General features: G+C 39.6%; 2 protein-coding genes across 4 annotated transcripts; one reads left to right on the top strand and one right to left on the bottom strand.

Annotated features, from left to right (window-relative positions):
* Positions 1-1,363: 1,363 nt before the first annotated feature.
* LOC131940043 (allograft inflammatory factor 1-like) lies at positions 1,364-14,922 on the top strand. 3 transcript variants are annotated; one of them, XM_059298582.1, is made up of 8 exons: positions 1,364-1,447; positions 1,686-1,816; positions 6,282-6,455; positions 12,071-12,132; positions 12,315-12,381; positions 12,622-12,663; positions 13,228-13,390; positions 13,742-14,922. In XM_059298582.1, exons 3-8 carry the CDS (start codon positions 6,425-6,427, stop codon positions 13,824-13,826), a joined length of 450 nt encoding a protein of 149 aa, XP_059154565.1. In that variant the 5' UTR covers positions 1,364-1,447; positions 1,686-1,816; positions 6,282-6,424; the 3' UTR covers positions 13,827-14,922. The 3 variants fall into 3 exon arrangements, with proteins under 3 accessions (XP_059154565.1, XP_059154566.1, XP_059154567.1); XM_059298583.1 differs by lacking the exon at positions 1,364-1,447 and adding an exon at positions 1,492-1,507; XM_059298584.1 differs by lacking the exon at positions 1,364-1,447 and having other exon boundaries at positions 1,549-1,816; positions 6,278-6,455.
* Positions 14,923-16,003: 1,081 nt separating this feature from the next.
* Positions 16,004-20,392, bottom strand: LOC131940071 (uncharacterized). The gene is made up of 3 exons (XM_059298634.1): positions 20,276-20,392; positions 19,126-19,413; positions 16,004-16,497 (listed from the first exon to the last, which is right to left on the bottom strand). Exons 1-3 carry the CDS (start codon positions 20,328-20,330, stop codon positions 16,301-16,303), a joined length of 540 nt encoding a protein of 179 aa, XP_059154617.1. The 5' UTR covers positions 20,331-20,392; the 3' UTR covers positions 16,004-16,300.
* Positions 20,393-20,606: the final 214 nt, after the last annotated feature.

Below are 20,606 nucleotides of genomic sequence, written 5' to 3'. Positions count from 1 at the left end.
CCTTCCATTTCATCCGATCCCCGGCTATTAATTTTGTCTTCTCCCCGACATCCCTGTTGGCTTCAGTTCTTCAAGAAGGCTTCGCCTCCAGGACTGTCTTCCGCTTTCCCTGGGGGTTCCACTCAAGCGCTTGGCGTGTAACATTTGGGTGAGCCTTTCGCAAAGTCAGGCTTAGTTAAGAATAAAACTTTGGCTAAGCACAACATGGAGCTAAACTACTTAAAAACCCCCCAAAAATGTGCTAGCTATAATACACCAGGAGTTTTTTTAAAAAAATGGGAGACTGCATCAACCGGCTGTGTCTGTCAGCCCCCCCCCCCCCCCCTCTTTTTGATGTAATAATAAACCTGGCATAGAAGCCCCGTGCCGCCCCCACCCCTCTGTATTTGATGAGGCGTGTGAGAGGCTGAAAACGGCAATCTATAAGCTTTCTGCTGGTGATATGATTTTTCTGAAAAAATTATTGGTTTAATTTACTAATTTATTTTAATTCAAAATGTAACGTGTTATATAGAGCACTGTGGGGTTTAAAAAAAAATTGACAACACGTTTTTAGATTGATACTGTAAAGTTTGAAGATAACACAAAGCTGATTGTGAAACATTTGATGGATTGGACCGTTGAAGCGAGGCGCTGTTTTTTTTAAATTAAGTTTTGAGTTACATCAAAGTTAAACTGTGGTAGGTTAAGTTTAACTTTACACTGCAAAGTTAACCGTTGTAGCCAAAGTAAACCGTTGTAGCCAAAGTTAACCGTTGTAGCCAAATTAAGATTTATAACCAATTTAAGACTTGAAGCAAAGTTTAGCTATGTAGCAACGTTTAGCCATGTAGCAACGTTTAGCTATGTAGCAAGGTTTAGCTATGTAGCAAAGTTTAGCTCTGTAGCAACGTTTAGCTATGTAGCAAGGTTTAGCTATGTAGCAAAGTTTAGCTCTGTAGCAACGTTTAGCTCTGTAGCAACGTTTAGCTATGTAGCTAAGTTTAGCTCTGTAGCAACGTTTAGCTCTGTAGCAACGTTTAGCTCTGTAGCAACGTTTAGCTATGTAGCAACGTTTAGCTATGTAGCAACGTTGAGCTCTGTAGCAACGTTTATCTATGTAGCAAGGTTTAGCTATGTAGCAACGTTGAGCTCTGTAGCAACGTTTATCTATGTAGCAAGGTTTAGCTATGTAGCTAAGTTTAGCTCTGTAGCAACGTTTAATTATGTAGCAACGTTTAGCTATGTAGAAAAGTTTAGCTATGTAGCAACGTTTAGCTATGTAGCATGTTCAGCGTACACTTATGTGAACAGGAAGGATAATGTCTCGCCGCTTAACACGCGCGAGGGCGCGTGGGGAGGGGAGGGGGAGGTGTGTGGGAGGGGAGGGCTGGACCAGTGAACGGCCTGGCTGTAACGGAGAGTCTGTTTACAAGTAACAGCAGCAGCCAGTGGCCGGGGATAACATGTAAGTAGTAGATCTATCACAGCATGAATCAGCCCGTGACACAACGGGTTTTCTTTACTAGTAATGCCTTATTCACATCCTGTTTCGTCTTCTTTCCTCGTTCATGTTTTTGTTTTCCTGCGTACTCTACCAACCCTGTCCTGTTGATATACAGCCTATCTGCTATCTAGTAGATCTGAAGAGAAGTGGCTATTTTTAGACCACGCTTTCTTTGACTCGATTTACTTCCCTTTTCCAGCGGAGTTTCTTGTTTCCCCGTTCAAGATAGTTATTGATCAACATTTTCACAAGTTGTTGCATAACTTCTGACGACGCTTGAGAAATATTGGTTTAAAAAAATTCATTTTGTATGTGGAGGTCTTGACTTGGGTAAGTTGAGTAACTTATTGTTTTTTAAAAATTCTGTTCTTGGTCTTTTGTTACGGATAAATGCAGCAAGCTTTTGTAATACATAATACATGTAGCTGACCCCTCATTAATAATCCTTAATACTTAACGTTAAATAAATATTTTATATATATATATATATATATATATATATATATATATATATATATATATATATATATATATATATAAAGAGAGAGAGAGAGAGAGAGAGAAAATCTTAAAGAATCAAACCTTTGTGTTACGTTAACAAAGATGGTTATGTTAGCAAAGTGTTTTCTTATAGAAGAAATGCCTGCTTTTTTATGTGCGGTTTCGGGCTACAGGACATTACCCCCCTGGAAATTACCCCCCGGACATTTCCCCCCCGTATTTACCCCCCGGAGCAATTACCCCCCTGTCAATTACCCCCCTGTCAATTACCCCCCCGGGGAATTACCCCCCCCCCCCCTCTCAAGTTAGAATCCTAACTCTAACTAGAATTCTATACCTATATACTACTTTAATCCAAACCTTAAGAAAAAGACCAAAACCTAAACATCCACCTTAGCCTAAAACTTTACACAAAACCAAAACCAACGCTAGTCATTGGTTTAAACTTAACCCTAACCCTAGCTCTAACCCTCTCTAACTCTAGCCCTAACCCTAACCCTAACCCTAACCCTAGCCCTAGCCCTAACCCTAACCCTAACCCTAACCCTAACCCTAGCCCTAGCCCTAACCCTAGCCCTAACTCTAACTCTAACTCTAACCCTAACCCTAACCCTAGCCCTAACCCTAGCCCTAACCCTAACCCTTACCCTAACCCTAGCCCTAGCCCTAACCCTAACCCTAACCCTAACCCTAGCCCTAACTCTAACCCTAACCCTAACCCTAACCCTAACCCTAACCCTAGCCCTAGTCCTAGTCCTAAACCTAACCCTAACCCTAGCCCCAAAACCTAGCTCTAACCCTATCCCTATCCCTATCCCTAACTCTAACCCTAACCCTAACCCTAACTCTAACCCTGTCCGGAGGGGGGGGGGGGGGGTAATGTCCTACTGGGCGGGGGGTAATTGACTGGGGGGTAATTGACAGGGGGGTAATTACTCCGGGGGGTAATGTCGGGGGGGAAATGTCCGGGGGGTAATTGACAGGGGGGAAATGCCCTGTTCCCGCGGTTTCGTGGTTGTTCCGTGAATGTATTATTTTTATCACCTTGCTTGACTCGTATTTTTGTAATCTGTATGGTGTTGTTGCCGGCCTTAGCATGAGTGCCGATACCCAGTTAAAGATTCCTCTTTAGAACTAGCGATCCATTGGGCAGGTGCAGAGGCGTAGCGACCCTTCCCGGCACCCGGGGACAAACTTTCGATTTGCACCCCCCCCTCGAACTTTTCATTTGCACCGCCCCCCCTCAAACTTTTGGCGCCTCCCATAAGGTCGGCCCCCGCCCCCCCCCCTCGCTATGCCTCTGGGCAGGTGAAGTAGAGCTCATCTGCTCCTTGAAGGGATGGTGTTGTCAGCACTATACCCCGCCGCCTTTTCACAAAATAAGGCAAGTACCCATCAATGGTGGGTAGACTCAGGAACGTCCTATAGTCACGTCTGAACTCGAGACCTTCGGACCAGCAGCCAAACGCTCTACCACTCGACCACGCCGTCCCTGTCAATACTCAGTGCCTATAGTGAAATGTTTTGATGATCGTCCAGTTATAAACCCAGCCCATGATCAAAACATTAAATTAAATATTTGTCCCACACGTATCATCAATTAACTAAAATTAGCCGTCATGGTTATCCCAACCGTGACTTAATTGTTTAAGTCCAACCATTGACTCAAGCGACAGTAGTCCAACGTCTTTAATAAGTGTCACCTTCAACTGACCTTTGTATGACCTTCGTATGACCTTATGAGTAGCACCACGTGACTGGCCTCCCTTGAACAATACTACATCAGTTGTCTATACCAGAAGACAAGAGCAACTCGATTATCCTACACGAGTGAACAATGGGCTATTGCCCTTTCTCGTAAACGGTCGAGACTTGTAACAGCAGCGCCCCTACCTCTGCCCACCAGCAGCGCTTACTTTTTTTGTTTGTTTTCACTGTTCGGTGATTGAACCAGAGCTCTGGACTTAACCACAAGGACAGACATATCTTGTAGTTTCACCAAGGTACATAGTGGAACATAACGTTTTTTTGAAAATAGTTTCTCTACACACAATGTTATCACACGTTGTGACAAAAATCTAGACATCCCCCCCTCTCGAAACAAAATGACGTCACCAAGTTCACCGTCCCCTCTCTCAACACTGTTTTAGTACAGTTAATGTTTCCGATTATTGTTTTTATTTAGTCACATTTCTGGCCTACCCCCCCCCCCCCTCCCGTACCTACCTAGGCGAATGTGTATATAGACCAATAAACTCAACACTCCTGTTACATAACAGAAACACAAATCTATAGACTCTAAGACTGCTGTGTTTAGGTCGTAATACTATAAAACCAGTTAATGTAACACATTGTTAAAATACTGAAAGGTTTTCTATAACGGTGAGTAACGACCAGAAGATTTTAATATCTCGGGATTATTTAATTCCTGTTCCGTCTAATTGAAAGTTTCCGGGTTTAAAAAAAAAAAACTATGGCCAGGATTTAATGACGCAAAAGAAGAATAACCCACTCCAAACTGGCAGACCAAATGCGCAGATTCGGTAACACACTGGTTGTTGAAACACTAATGACCTTAATCCCCTCCCTGCCCGTAGCCTCGGATGGTAGTCAGATGAGTTTAACGACTTAAGATAAAATGTAATGTTCAAAATGTGTTCTATTTGAACTTCATACCTCACTTTTGCAAATATTAACCCTGCATACACATTTTTACATAATCGTACACACACACTTACACAGGCGCACACACACAGTTGCACAGGCGCACACACACACTCACTTACACACACACACACTTACACATGCGCACACACACACTTACACAGGTGCACACACACAGTTACACAGACGCAGACACACACACTCACACACACACACACTTACGCAGACGCACACACACAGTTACACAGGAGCACACACATACACTCACACACATACACTCACTTACACACACACACACACTTACACAGACGCACACACACTCACTTACACAGGCGCACACACAGTTACACAGACGCACACACACACTCACTTACACACACACACTTACACAGACGCACATACACAGTTACACAGGCGCACACACACACTTACACAGGCCATAAGAACCCGGAAGAAAATTTTAAACATTTGATTCATACGATTAAGCACTACAGCAATCAGATGTGCGCTTGTCTGTCTGTATGTGCTTGTGTGTATGTGTATGTGTTTATTCATGTGTGTGTCAGCATATGCGTGTGTGAGAGAGCAGTTTGTGTCTTTGTATTGGTGTGATTATGCGTGTGAGTGTGTCATTACTTTCGTGTATGTCTATGTTTGTATGTAGATCTATGTCTGAGTGTGTGAATGTGCGTAGTTGCGATTAGAATAAACAAAAACTATAAATAAAATGTAAATTATCTGATAACATTTTAAACAGTTTTATCTCGTAAAACTTTTCTAACAGGAAAGCTGGACTTAGTTTTTGCTTGTGTTTCAATCTCTTTATCAAAAGTAGGAACATTTATTTTACATAACAATCCCTACCCTCCCAACCCCCCCCCCCCCTTTTACTCTACAGCCCACTACCACACTTGTTCCTTACACTTGCTACTCAGCCCACCCCACCTCTCTATCTCCTCTCTACACCTCTAGCTGTCATGGAAGCCGTGTAACGCAGTAATGAGTACCGTGCAGTACAGTCACTAATGGATAATATCTTAATTTCGTAAACAGATTCTGTGTAGTAGAAACTTGTCATGAGGGGTTAAGTTTAATGGGTTGTGGGGGGGGGGGTACTGTTTTATGGGTTATGTCTATTTCGATACAAGACTATAAAGAAACATCTAGAAACTGAAATACAAAAAATGAATAAAATACTGTCCATGACATTTCGTAAATGTCAGGAGAAATTTGGTTGAAGAGGTGACCTTGTGACCCTGACTCAGTAATTACTTCCGGCTAGAGTATAATTTCTATTTGTAGAATCGTGTACCTAAAAATAGCATCAAGTTGGTTACCCACTTTTTACTGAGTAATAAACACAAACAGCATCTTTTGCAACAGTTAAATGTGTAGTCCTTTTTTAGGAAAGTTTCGTTTGCCGAAAAAACCCAGCAAGTAATTTCAAACCTCGTGAATTAGTGAATGTCCTGTTTTTTGAAGCAGCGTGAACTAGCTATGTCCGGCTAGATGAGACAGTGAAGTGGTCGCGTTAAAATCCCTCTCTACGCCAGGCTCCTATATAAGTGCTGATCCAAATCTCATTGTTAACTTGTTGGGCTGACACATTGTTTTGTTTACGGTCAGACAGATTCAACCGATTCATGTGAAGATTTAGCTGTAACAGTAGACAGTGTAGACACAAGAACAGTCTACAAGATTTGATTGTAGCCCAGAGCTGTGTACAGAAGTCAAGAGTCGAGACCTTACAGGGCTGACAGTTCCATTCACAAGATGCCTGCCATTAACCCAACTGACAAACAAGGTAATTTATCTCCGCTGTTGTTGTTGTTGTTGTTGTTTTTTTTTTTTTTTTTTTTTTTTTTTTTTTTTTTTTTTTGGTGTAAATTACTTCCCCTTTCCATTGTAGGTTAAGTCCCTTCGTGTGTCTTGTTTAGTATCATTATTTCTTATTTTATGTTATTTCATTTTAATTCTTATTGTAAAGAGAAAAACAAATTACGTCAGTCAACAGAGTTTTCCACCATAATACATCTTATTTGATATACTAGATTAGGTTACTCTTTATTAATAAACAATGTTTTACTATATTTTAGTTTCGTTAAGTCTGAAATGTGAAAAATAAGTTAGTATTATTTAAAAAACTAACTCATTAACCCAGCTTGTCTTTGCTGTAATCCTTGTACCATTCTGTGATGACGACCCCAAAGCGAACCGTCTCCTAAGTCTCGGACTCGCCGGAGTTGTCGTTTCCTAGTCCACCGAGAGTTATCTGACTTGAGTGTTTGTTTACCATCGTCTTAACACTTGCCAGTGAAGTGCGGTCACTCCACACTAATTGTTGACATACTGCACAGCTTAAACCCCCACACACATAACGAGAGCTGAGTTCAAATACATGTACATGTCTTTTTATTGCTAGCTTTGTAGGGCTTTGTGTATGGTTGTTAGTATGGGGAAGGGGGATGCTTGCTCCTTAAACATTGCCATCTGACGCGAGGGTAATTAGTCTGTAATTAGTCTGTTTAACAGGTGTGTGTAAAATGTAAATAAAAGAAGGATTTTTTATTCAAGGAATCGTTTTCTGATGTAATACATGTAATTCGAAAGCAATATGGCTCCTTTAGTACATCTGTAATTTAGAATTTGGTATATTGTCATAACAACTGTAGCTTTAAATGTAGTTGTAGTGGTTGCTATAAATGTAGTTGTAGTCGTAGCTATAAATGTAGTTGTATTGGTAGCTATAAATCTAGTTGTAGTCGTAGCTATAAATGTAGTTGTAGAGGTTGCTATAAATGTAGTTATAGTGGTAGCTATAAATGTAGTTGTAGTGGTAGCTATAAATGTAGTTGTAGTGGTAGCTATAAATGTAGTTGTAGTGGTAGCTATAAATGTAGCTGTAGTGGTAGCTATAAATGTAGTTGTAGTGGTAGCTATAAATGTAGCTGTAGTGGTAGCTATAAATGTAGTTGTAGTGGTAGCTATAAATGTAGCTGTAGTGGTAGCTATAAATGTAGTTGTAGTGGTAGCTATAAATGTAGCTGTAGTGGTAGCTATACACGTAGTTGTAGTGGTAGCTATAAATGTAGTTGTAGTGGTAGCTATACATGCCGTTGTAGTGGTAGCTATAAATGTAGTTTGCTGCAGCAATAACCGTTATTGTGATTCCTGTGTCACGATGACACAGCTAAAATAAACTCTCGACAAGCCAGATGTCCAGACAAGTGTGTGTGTGTGGGGGGGGGGGGGGGGGGGTAGGGGGGGGGGGGCGCAGACATTGTTATGTTGGAGAAGTGGGGGAAGGAGGCAGCCATCCAAATGTTGGGGGGAGGGGAAGGAAGCCAGAAATCTAGATATTAAAAGAAGGGTTAGACACACAACGTTGAGAAACTGACACAGAAACGTCACAAACAATTATAGATACCATCTGACTCCATTGTTCCATGCAGAGCTCCCTCCCCTGCCTCCCCCTCCCCCTGCCTCCCCTCAACCAATTCCACATTCCATGCTCACTCAACATGCACTGCCATCCACGTAGAGTTGATCGTGCGAACCATTTTTTTATGGACGGCCTCCTCACGTTTTACAATGGTTTTCGAATGAGCTAACACGATACACTGTTTACTACAAATACATGTGGCTTTTGCTAGTAAGTATACATGACTTCAGTAGGAATGAAAAATAAGTCAGAAACGTAAGACTGGAAAATCCCAGTTAAATTTATCAGTTCTTGATGAAATAAAAGATAAAAAATAGCATTTTTCGTACCACGGTAGCTGATAGCTACTATAGTGTATGGCTAGAAATAAACTAGATAACTTAGTCATGAACTATCCATACAGCGGGGCTTGAACAAAAATAGATCTCTCGCTCTCTCTCTTTCTCTCTCTCTCTCTCTCTCTCTCTCTCTCCCATTCAAACAAGCTGCCAGTGATTTACCAACCCCTAATCAGACCCATCCAGAAAACCCACCCCTCCTTCTGTCACACCCCCCCCCCTCCACCCAGCTGTTCTACTAGCTAATAAAGTCACGTGACAGATTTCTTGTGAATCAACCGTTTCTTGTGAGTTGAGATTTCAACAGGTATCTCCGCCTTACCTGTACCAGCAGACTGACTTGCAGGTGACCTAGTGCCAGAGTTGGCTATTTTTAAACAGAACCGTTCGTCTGTTTCTGGTTCCTGAATAAGCACCACCACGCTGCCTGTCGTGTGTATTTTTAGAGAGTGGCTACAGCATGAATGAAGTAGTAACAAAATGTCTATTAAGTGACGTAATTCACACAGCTTGTCTTTAAGGGGCACCATGTGTAGGATGGTCTTTCTTTCTTATCATCGATTATTTTCTGTTCTTTGAATAACCATGCCCTTCTACCCCCCCCACCCCCTCCCCCAGTTATCTTGTATTGTTTAAAGGCATAGTGCTTTAGGATATATCAACAAAACACAGTGAAACAAACACGTCAACCTACTGTTAATTAACACGTCACACTTAGAGTTAATTAACTAGCATGACAACACTGAACTGGTTGATTGCTGTTGTTAATGTCTGCGTGTGTAAATTGGAGGGAGGGAGGGGGTTGGTCAAATTACCAGTAAACAATACATCACGTGACCAGATCACACTCAGCATCCAGTGAATAGAAATCGAAAGTAGAAAAAATATTTCTGTAACATACCACAGTGCTGCTAACATTTATCAAAAGGACATCACAACTAAAAACAAACAAAAGCACCATCAGTCTGACATCAGATTAGACAATTTTACTCGTGATTCTAGTTGAAAGTTATTTTTTCTTTATTTCTTGTTTACATTTTAAATCTTTGTTAAAACTTTCAAGAAATAAACTTCCCTGTTTACAGTACGAAATGTTGATGTGTGACTAACATGTGGCGATAAATTTTAAGCCGGACTCTTGGGAAACATCCTATTTGTAGCCATAGTTGTTTATTTTTATTTGTAGCCATAGTTGTACAACAGCTGTTGTTGTTAAGTTGTAATTTGTTTTTAATAGGGCTACTTGGCTGTTTGTTGTTTTTCTTTTCTGTAGAAATAGTTGTTTTGTTAAATTGTAAGTATATCTGTAGGTACTCTTGTGTTTTATCTATAGAAATAGTTGTTGCTTATATTGTTATACTAGATGTGTCAAATACTATCTGACATGACAAGGACAAAATTATATGAAAGAGAATATAGCCAGACTCAGATAGAGAAAGATATGACAGAAAAATAAGATCAAGAGAGAGAGAGAGAGAGAGAGAGAGAGAAAGGGAGAGAGGTACGGAGAGTAAAGCAGCAGCCCATGTTATCAGTCCCCTCATTAGCTCATTATAATCATGATAATTAAAATGTCAACCATGTGACCTTCTTCATTAAATCTGGAACTTCAAACCCGTATGGATTATTTATTACCCCTAAATAGACCTTAACCTTTTGACCTTAATACGTGCGTTACACATTGATTTATAGATCTTGCCAGCTGGTTCGAACTGTTTCGTTCTGTACTCTATCCCCACCACCTCCCCCATCACAACCTTCACATTCCACCACCCGTACCCAGAGTTTTTTCCAGGCATTTTTACCGCCCCCACCCCCCCCCCCCCCCCGAACGAAATTAAATTTATATAATTTATATAGAAAATATATACTTTTAACAGTGTCCGCCCCTCCCCCCCCCCCGAAGAAAGTCTACCGCCCCCCCCCCCCCCCGAAAATTTCAAGTGCCCCCAGGAGAAAAATGTCTGGAAGAAACACTGCCGTACCCCATCACCACCCCCCCTGTCCCCCACACTAATATAACTCGGATGATGAAATTATTCGGAGATCAGTTTCATATTTTTGCTGGCGGTTATGCCATCCTCTACCTCTGTTCCCGCCTCCTCCATAACCCTCATTACCCCCTCCCAGCTCTGTCAGCCTCCCTCGACTCTCTTTCTCCTCTCTCCCTCTCTCCCTCTCTACCTCCCAACCCTAAGACCCTCTTCTTCCCAATTACTCTCCCTAAATACAACCCAAACATCTTCCCGTGAATCGCATTTCATCGATTGAGGAGTGTAGGTCATGTACACAAATCTCCAAGAGGATATAATATTGGTTTACAGCCATCCCAGAGGTCAACATGGTGCCTGTGTGTACTCCGCCTGGCGCCTGTGTACGCCAGTCTATGTGTATACGCCAGCCTGGCGTCTATGTGTGTACTTCGCCTGGCGCCCATGTGTGTACTTCGCCTGGCGCCTATGTGTATTCGCCAGCCTGGCGTCTACGTGTGTACTTCACCTGGCGTCTACGTGTATACGCCAGCCTGGCGTCTATGTGTAAACGCAACCCTGGCGTCTACGTGTGTACTTCGCCTGGCGTCTACGTGTATACGCCAGCCTGGCGTCTACGTGTGTACTTCGCCTGGCGCCTATGTATTTCATCACAGCTTTTGTATTTATTATTAGCATTTTATGACTGATTGATTTCTTATAAATATTTTAGCTTTATGAACGTAATCAAAATACGAGTTTTGCTGACTGGTGCATTCCAATCTGATCCAAAATTATCACACTGAAGACATTATTTAGATCAGTAAAGCTCCTAAACTTATGCTACTGATACTTCTACTACTAAAAACAAAATACAAATTAATGACAATAAATTATTATATGTATACAACAAATACAACGTATAAAGCTCAAACACCAAAAGCGACCTTAGCTAAGTGTAATATCTAGACTCTAGACATACGTTTTAATTAGTTATTTTCATTATAGACCATTACCAACAAACTGGTTTTATGGGGCTGAACAAAAATAGGTATGCTACACTCCATGTCATAATACTCACGCATCAAAAAGCAGATGTCAATCTCTGTCTCATCCTCTAAAATCACGATCTAATTAAGGAGATGATCTAATCAGATAAAAGCACGACAAACATTCACGTATTTTTTCATCTGTTTCATCAAGACACCCCCCACCCCCGCCCCTCCCAGCCTCTTCCGGTACTTGAGTCGGGCTCTCTTTGAGACAAAAGTGACTTGAGAATTAAAAATGTTAGTTCAAAAAGAAACGAACTAATCTCAAAGATTGAGAATTAAAAATGTTCGTTCAAAAAGAAACGAACTAATCTCAATGATCAATTAATCTTGTGACATGATGAAACAAAAAGCGTCTACTTTGAAAAAAACCCACTAAAATATTAGCCTATCAATTGTTTTGATACGCTACACATGAAAAAAGAATATTAATATTTTAAAAATAATAATTGCCGAACAGTTACACCACATATAATTTAACACCCAAGTTATCTGATGATCTCCCTTTACAACTGATCAAATCATTAATTCGAGTAATTATATACCTATAGTATTCATATTTGAATGGAAATGCATAAAGTGTAGGCCTATATATGAAAATCTTGGGATATTTTCAGGAGGAAAGGCGTTCGGCGAGTATATGAGAAGATGGGAAGCAGAAATAGACGAAATTAATAAGGTAGCCTATTCTTAATGTATTACTACTGTCACACTTTTTTTCAGTAATTAAATAATTAATGTTATCCAAGATTTAACTTAAAACTAAATTATAATTAGTGAATAGATAAAGTTTAGATGAAGATATGTGTATAGCTACTTGACAACAAAAATTTGAGCGTTCTTTGTACGTTTTTTCTTCAGGAATTTCTCTGTGACGACTGTTACAGCGAGGATGAAGATCTCGAGTTCAAACTGAAAGAGTACAAAGGTAGGTAACCCTAGAAATACAATTTTATTAAGTTCCGCCTGGCTTACCTACCTTATTACCACTTATCAATATTAATTTTAAAATTTTATTTTGAGAATAAAATGGGATAAATTTGTAACTTGAATGTATATATATTTTAGTATGAGGTTAATTTAATCATAATTTAAAACTATCGTCTTGTTAGTTTTTTTTTTACATTTGTTTAAATAAAGACATGAAAAACGTTCTGTTTATTTTCAGTGAAGTTTATTGAATGTGATCAAGATTTATCTGGTGATCTGAGTGAGTGCTCAAGTTTCTCATGATCAATATCATAAATGTCATATGTCAACATATGTCATTTGTAAAAAAAAAGCAACACATTTCATATGTCAACATACATCATTTGTAAATCTAAGTAACACATGTCATAGGTCAACATACTTCATGTGTAAAACAAAGTAACAAATGTCATATGTCAAAATACATCCTTTGTAAATCTAATTAACACATGTAATATGTCAACATACTTCATGTGTAAAACAAAGTAACAAATGTCATATGTCAAAATACATCATTTGTAAATCTAAGTAACAAATGTCATATGTCAACAGACATCATTTGTAAATCTAAGTAACACATGTAAAACAAAGCAAGAAATGTCAAATGTCAACATACATAATGTGTAAAACAAAGCAACAAATGTCAAATGTCAATATACATCTTGTGTAAAAGAAAGCAACACATGTCAAATGTCAACATACATCATGTGTAAAACAAAGCAACACATGTCACATATCAACATACATCATTTGTAAATCTAAGTAACACATGTAAAACAAAGCACCAAATGTCCAATGTCACCAGATGTCATGGACGTGAAGTACCTGCTCCAGAAGCTGGGCCAGGCTAAGACCCACCTGGAGGTGATGAACATGATCAAGGAGGTGGACTCCACCCACAAGGACGCCATCAACTACACCGACTTCGTCAAGATGATGTTGGGCAAGAAATCAAGTGTCCTCAAATTGTAAGCCAATAGATTTATTTGGGTTCCATTTTTACATCCATCTTCAAACATCACACATTTTTTAGAGCTATTTATTTAATCTGTTCATTTATATAAGAATATTCATACACAAATTTAATGTTTTATATTATTAATTTTATTCTGTAAAATTTAGGTACCTAACCTGACATTTTGTTTAACATTTTAGTTAATATTTTTAATGTCTCATTTACATTTAAAATTTTCTTTTGTTTATATTTGTTTAAGAAAGATTATTTTTATTTCAATGTCTATCATGTGATAATAATTTGATATGAGCATTAGACAAAATATTTATCTCTTGCTAACATGTATTTAAACTTTTTTTCCCAGCATTCTCCTCTTTGAAGGACTTGGTAAAGCCAAAGAACAACCCAAAGGGATACCACCCAAGCGTGATATCTCTAGCCTCCCTTGAAGTTCTAAAAATAGCATCACTCTATACAATCTGCTTTTTAACTAGCAAGTGCTTGGCCAACTGTAAACAAAAGCCATGCAAGAAAACTCTCATGGTGCTTTATTCATAAATCCAGCATTTAGTGTATGTACAAAACACAAATGTCACAAGAACACGGTTGAAAATGTAACTTCTTACCATTTTGTTATTTGTATGTGTTATTTAATAGCTGTTGAATTACTTCATTCTTTTTATTAAACATTTATGGAGATTAGTGTAAAACCAGTTTTATTTTCTATTCAGTCCTAAAATGGCATATTAGATTGAATTTTAGCTTAGTTGCTAAGAAAATGTGTATTGCTGAACAATTTGAATATTGTATATTAAATTATGTGTTATTTGTTATTCAGCATAAAGGTATGACCCAACATTTGACATGTGTCCACTAAAGAGCTAAACTGTTCTTTAACCCTTCACTGTCCAGTATTCATGTGTGCTAATTTATAGTTTTGACCAAGAGAAAAAAACATTCTTAGAATTTAAAATCAAATGTTTCTAATTTTTTCATTCTGCATTGTTTTCTGAAAATTAAATGTTTGGGTTTTAGTGCATTGACCTCTGAACCTTGAATGTTATGATTGTACAAAAGTTAACACTAGTAGGCTATATTTGAAAGACAATCTAAAATGTTGTCCAATTTTAATTATTTTATAATAACTTAAATTAATTATTATGTTTTATTTGAGGAATATTATACAAAAGTTTATTGTTTAGCAGTAAATATATAATATAACTACTACAATTTTGTATAAAGTAAAACATGAACTTATGCAAGTTTAATACAGGTATGGTCTGTGTGTGCTGATTGTACATACAGTTTTAAACTTTAAAAATGTAAAAATGTCATTGTATGTGAAAATATATATTTTTTAAATGTATGTAAGTGCGTAAATGTTTTATTACAATTTTATTGAAATTTTATGATTGACTTTTTATTTTTCGTATTAAATATATGTTTAATGTAATATCTAAAATGTTCATTATACTTTTATTGTATTTCAGCTACATGTTTTTTTTTTATTTTAAATAGATTGAATATTAAAAAATACTTTTTGCTTATGAGTTTTTATATATATACAACGTTTTTTGAAGTTATGTTCTAATAAGTTTCAAATTGCACTCAACAGATAATATAACAATTTAAATATAACAATATTTTTTTTTCAAATTCCGCATTAAATTTTTTTTATATGGGGAGGTAACCGAGCTAAGTTTGCTTTTCCAAATATTATATCAGTAGTTTCCCTTAGCATATCAACCATTTTAATTCTGTGTTTAGAGGTCACATTTTGTAGAAATATACACTAATCTTTATTTAACAATTTACATTTTAGCTATTCAGGGTTTAGATAGATTTAGTGATTAATTTTCACATTTTTAAAAAGTGTTTAAAAATATAAAATAGCAAAATAAAAATTTCATTAAAAGATAATCCTAGTACAACCTGAGGTTACACCTTCTTCACCAACCTTCACCCTGGTTTTTTTTGCGCCAGGCACCCGCCATCCATCCCTTCACCTGTTAGTAAAAGCATTTTCGCCGGGCCACATGAGCAGGCAAAGTGCTGGACTTAGTTGTCGCATGCTTAAAATTAATAAAACAAGTCGTAGGGCGTCCCTGAGGCCACCCAACTATGATGGGTATCTAACTCATGCTAGGGAAAGTAAAGGCGGCTAGGCCAAATGCTGACCACATAATCACTTCATATGCCACAGTAAACTCTACTTCACTTGCCCATTGTTTGAAAGGGAACTTTACTTAATAAAACGACTGAACAGCTCTAATATCGGATTATGGAACATTTTGGCCGTGTGCTATTTTAGGCAGAGAGTAGGTACCGGGAAAAGGCAAGGGACTAACTCATAGTTCATTGCACTTTAAAGTCGCAAACATTTTTTTTAATATGGTGCATATAAAGCATATTGAATTAATTTTTAGTAATTAATTTGAAAAGTTCTGTTTTCCAAACAAAAAGAGTTTCAAATCTTATTTCTACAGTTAAGCAAGCACCGTTACACATATAATTTTGTGGGAATCAAAACTGATCCTGAATCTGCTGAATAATAAACAAACATACAACTCTACATACAATTTAAAAAAAAAACATTTTGTTTTTATAAAATATTTATTGAATCTAGATCTATATAAGAATAATTATATGTTTGTGTTGTTTAATAAAAACAACGTACCATGTAATGTATATCAATGCATGTGTTCTAGGTTTAAATTATATAAATCAATAATGAGTAACTCTATACAAAACATGATAGCACAGCTTATAAATAAAACGTCAGCTCATCAAAGTCCACATTCACCAGTAGTTCTATTCACTCATACAGGTACGCCTAACCCCATAACAGTTCACTATAATTCAACGTAGCTGCCGTCCACACGATCAGTCTCTGCTGCGAGAAAGGGCAGTGCGCATGCGCCAATCAACTCGACGCTTTTGTTGGGCGGGAAGCTTGCGACACGGAGGACGTATCGGACACGTACGACGCCGAGTCGCTTGGCTCCTCATCGACTCTGGAAATTTTCGATATAGTCGACGCTCCGGAAGGCGCGGACACGGCAGTGTTGCCACTGTTGCCACTGTTGCCAGACCCCGATTTAGATTTCTTATCGTCTCCAACTACAGTAGGATATATATATATATATATATATATATATATATATATATATATATATATATATATATATATATATATATATATATATATATATACGTGTATACGTCATATGAAGCTATCGCCTAATGAAAATGTTATAATACAAATATGCAATTAGTTTACTTATCTAAGACCTCATTAACACATTGTTCATTCAAATGTTATGGCACGAGCTAATGTTAAAAAAACCTCGTAGATGTTATTAAAATGACGATTAATGAAAACACTCCTGTTGACACGTGAAATCCTGCAGCTCACCTGGTCCTAAAATTGAGGGGACACGACTCACCTACAGAACCTTCACACCTGAGTAGACACGACTCACCTACAGAACCTTCACACCTGCACCCGAGGAGACACGACTCACCTACAGAACCTTCACACCTGAGGAGACACGACTCACCTACAGAACCTTCACACCTGAGGAGACACGACTCACCTACAGAACCTTCACACCTGCACCTGAGGAGACACGACTCACCTACAGAACCTTCACACCTGAGGAGACACGACTCACCTACAGAACCTTCACACCTGAGGAGACACGACTCACCTACAGAACCTTCACACCTGAGGAGACACGACTTACCTACAGAACCTTCACACCTGAGAAGACACGACTCACCTACAGAACCTTCACACCTGAGGAGACACGACTCACCTACAGAACCTTCCCACCTGATGAGACACGACTCACCTACAGAACCTTCACACCTGAGGAGACACGACTCACCTACAGAACCTTCACACCTGAGGGGACACGACTCACCTACAGAACCTTCACACCTGAGGAGACACGACTCACCTACAGAACCTTCACACCTGAGGGGACACGACTCACCTACAGAACCTTCACACCTGAGGGGACACGACTCACCTACAGAACCTTCACACCTGAGGAGACACGACTCACCTACAGAACCTTCACACCTGAGGAGACACGACTCACCTACAGAACCTTCACACCTTACGGGACACGACTCACCTACAGAACCTTCACACCTGCACCTGAGGAGACACGACTCACCTACAGAACCTTCACACCTGAGGAGACACGACTCACCTACAGAACCTTCACACCTGAGGAGACACGACTCACCTACAGAACCTTCACACCTGAGGAGACACGACTCACCTACAGAACCTTCACACCTGAGGAGACACGACTCACCTACAGAACCTTCACACCTGAGGAGACACGACTCACCTACAGAACCTTCACACCTGAGGAGACACGACTCACCTACAGAACCTTCACACCTGAGGAGACACGACTCACCTACAGAACCTTCACACCTGAGGAGACACGACTCACCTACAGAACCTTCACACCTGAGGAGACACGACTCACCTACAGAACCTTCACACCTGAGGAGACACGACTCACCTACAGAACCTTCACACCTGAGGGGACACGACTCACCTACAGAACCTTCACACCTGAGGAGACACGACTCACCTACAGAACCTTCACACCTGAGGAGACACGACTCACCTACAGAACCTTCACACCTGAGGAGACACGACTCACCTACAGAACCTTCACACCTGAGGAGACCTCACCTACAGAACCTTCACACCTGAGGAGACACGACTCACCTACAGAACCTTCACACCTGAGGAGACACGACTCACCTACAGAACCTTCACACCTGAGGAGACACGACTCACCTACAGAACCTTCACACCTTAGGAGACACGACTCACCTACAGAACCTTCACACCTGAGGAGACACGACTCACCTACAGAACCTTCACACCTGAGGGGACACGACTCACCTACAGAACCTTCACACCTGAGGAGACACGACTCACCTACAGAACCTTCACACCTGAGGAGACACGACTCACCTACAGAACCTTCACACCTGAGGAGACACGACTCACCTACAGAACCTTCACACCTGAGGAGACCTCACCTACAGAACCTTCACACCTGAGGAGACACGACTCACCTACAGAACCTTCACACATGAGGAGACACGACTCACCTACAGAACCTTCACACCTGAGGAGACCTCACCTACAGAACCTTCACACCTGAGAAGACACGACTCACCTACAGAACCTTCACACCTGAGGAGACACGACTCACCTACAGAACCTTCACACCTGAGGAGACACGACTCACCTACAGAACCTTCACACCTGAGGAGACACGACTCACCTACAGAACCTTCACACCTGAGGGGACACGACTCACCTACAGAACCTTCACACCTGAGGAGACACGACTCACCTACAGAACCTTCACACCTGAGGAGACACGACTCACCTACAGAACCTTCACACCTGAGGAGACACGACTCACCTACAGAACCTTCACACCTGAGGAGACCTCACCTACAGAACCTTCACACCTGAGGAGACACGACTCACCTACAGAACCTTCACACATGAGGAGACACGACTCACCTACAGAACCTTCACACCTGAGGAGACCTCACCTACAGAACCTTCACACCTGAGAAGACACGACTCACCTACAGAACCTTCACACCTGAGGAGACACGACTCACCTACAGAACCTTCACACCTGAGGAGACACGACTCACCTACAGAACCTTCACACCTGAGGAGACACGACTCACCTACAGAACCTTCCGTTTTTTGGGCCTCGTCCATAGCCTCTAGGTTGGGGATAGTCCCGGCGTTGCTCTGTTCCGGCGTGGGCTCCTTGCTGACGCGCCGCTCCTGCGGGGGCGGGGGTTTGGGCTTGCGGAAGGTGCAGAAGATGCCGACGCTGGCCAGGATGATGAGGCAGGAGTAGAGCGCTATTTCCACGCCAAATGTGGAGCTCTCTTCGTCCGGCTCCCCTTCGGGCTCGTCTTGGGGCTCCAGATCGTCGTTGTGTAATCTTCTGTTAACATGGTTGTGTTCTGTAGGGTAACAGAAAATGGCGTCTTTAGGATCGTTTTTCACTGCTAAGATCTGTCAATAAGCTGTATTTAAATCGCATATTCCCATCTCGGTTATATAAAAAAGCCGCTGCAGATTTTCCCCATAAAGTATTTTTTTTTTCAAAAAGTCCGCCTATTATAGCTTTCTTTCAATAAAGTTTTCTGTGTAGACATACTTAAAGATAAAACATTGTGTATCAAGTATCATTAAAAACTTAAATTATAATTCCCCCGAAAAAAATGTTCATCTTATCATAAACTCAGTTCAGTATGGGATGTTGCCATCAAAATATACGGAGAGTAATCGAATTCTTCAACCTTGAATCTATTACTACAGTAAGTGCATTATGCATACTTTACTTTACGGTGTTTTATACCAAAATACAAAAAGGTTTGACTGATACCAGAGTTACAAATATCAATTATTTTTCGAGATGTTCATGATTCCACATTGATTACAGTTTTAAAAACCATTCGTTAACATTAATACAAAAGATGTTGTTCTTACCTGGGTTGTGTTTTTTTATAATAAATTTCCATACTAGATCTAGATTTATACTCTATACTTAACTATACGTGTACGTTTTATTTTATTTATCCAACATTTATTTATCAAATGGGATTGCGTAGGGAATTTTTTTCCTTTTATCTACCATTTAGTAGCCTCCCTACCATGTAGGCTAGTTTACTTCAAAATTTACTTCAAATTTGAATAAAAAACATTGTCTATTTTTCATGTTTAGCAATACTAAGTTGCTTATATTCTAAACTTATATAATTACTATTTATATTATATTATATTCTAGGTGCCGAGATTATCTCGGTCTGTTATTCTAGTCACCTGCTAGAGCGGTTGAGGTGTGCACCAAGCAGATCACGATCGATAAAACAATCATACTTAGAAGAACAAGAAATACATCACAATTTTCTCCATTTAAAAATAGTGCGTTTTCTTCTACTTCCGATTTCGAGCGCTAGTCTAAGATTTCTTTAAAAGTGCAGAACAGTGCAAAAATAATCACGGGTTTTAAGAACATGATTTACGCTTCAAATCAATTAAGCTTTTATGGCATTTATAATAGAAAATATTAAGGGTGATTTATGTCAATATGCTGATAAAATTGATCTAAGTAAAATATTTAAACACAACACGATTTATAACTACAATATAG

The sequence above is a fragment of the Physella acuta genome, unplaced genomic scaffold (genome assembly GCF_028476545.2).
Source record: "Physella acuta isolate Inbredline_101_S28 unplaced genomic scaffold, ASM2847654v3 ptg000308l, whole genome shotgun sequence".
Classification (NCBI taxonomy): Eukaryota; Metazoa; Mollusca; class Gastropoda; family Physidae; genus Physella; species Physella acuta.
The sequence above is the reverse complement of the archived record's forward strand: the minus strand, read 5'-3'. Positions and strand labels throughout refer to the sequence as shown.

Bases quoted from the DNA above. Each gene is read 5' to 3' on its own strand.
- LOC131940071 (XM_059298634.1), bottom strand. From the start codon at position 20,330: ATGATTGTTTTATCGATCGTGATCTGCTTGGTGCACACCTCAACCGCT. The intron at 19,414-20,275 runs GTGACTAGAATA...GTTACCCTACAG, and splicing joins CACCTCAACCGCTCTAGCAG to AACACAACCATGTTAACAGA. The intron at 16,498-19,125 runs GTGAGTCGTGTC...ATCCTACTGTAG, and splicing joins AAAAACGGAAGGTTCTGTAG to TTGGAGACGATAAGAAATCT.
- LOC131940043 (XM_059298582.1), top strand. From the start codon at position 6,425: ATGCCTGCCATTAACCCAACTGACAAACAAG. The intron at 6,456-12,070 runs GTAATTTATCTC...GGATATTTTCAG, and splicing joins TAACCCAACTGACAAACAAG to GAGGAAAGGCGTTCGGCGAG. The intron at 12,382-12,621 runs GTAGGTAACCCT...GTTTATTTTCAG, and splicing joins CAAACTGAAAGAGTACAAAG to TGAAGTTTATTGAATGTGAT.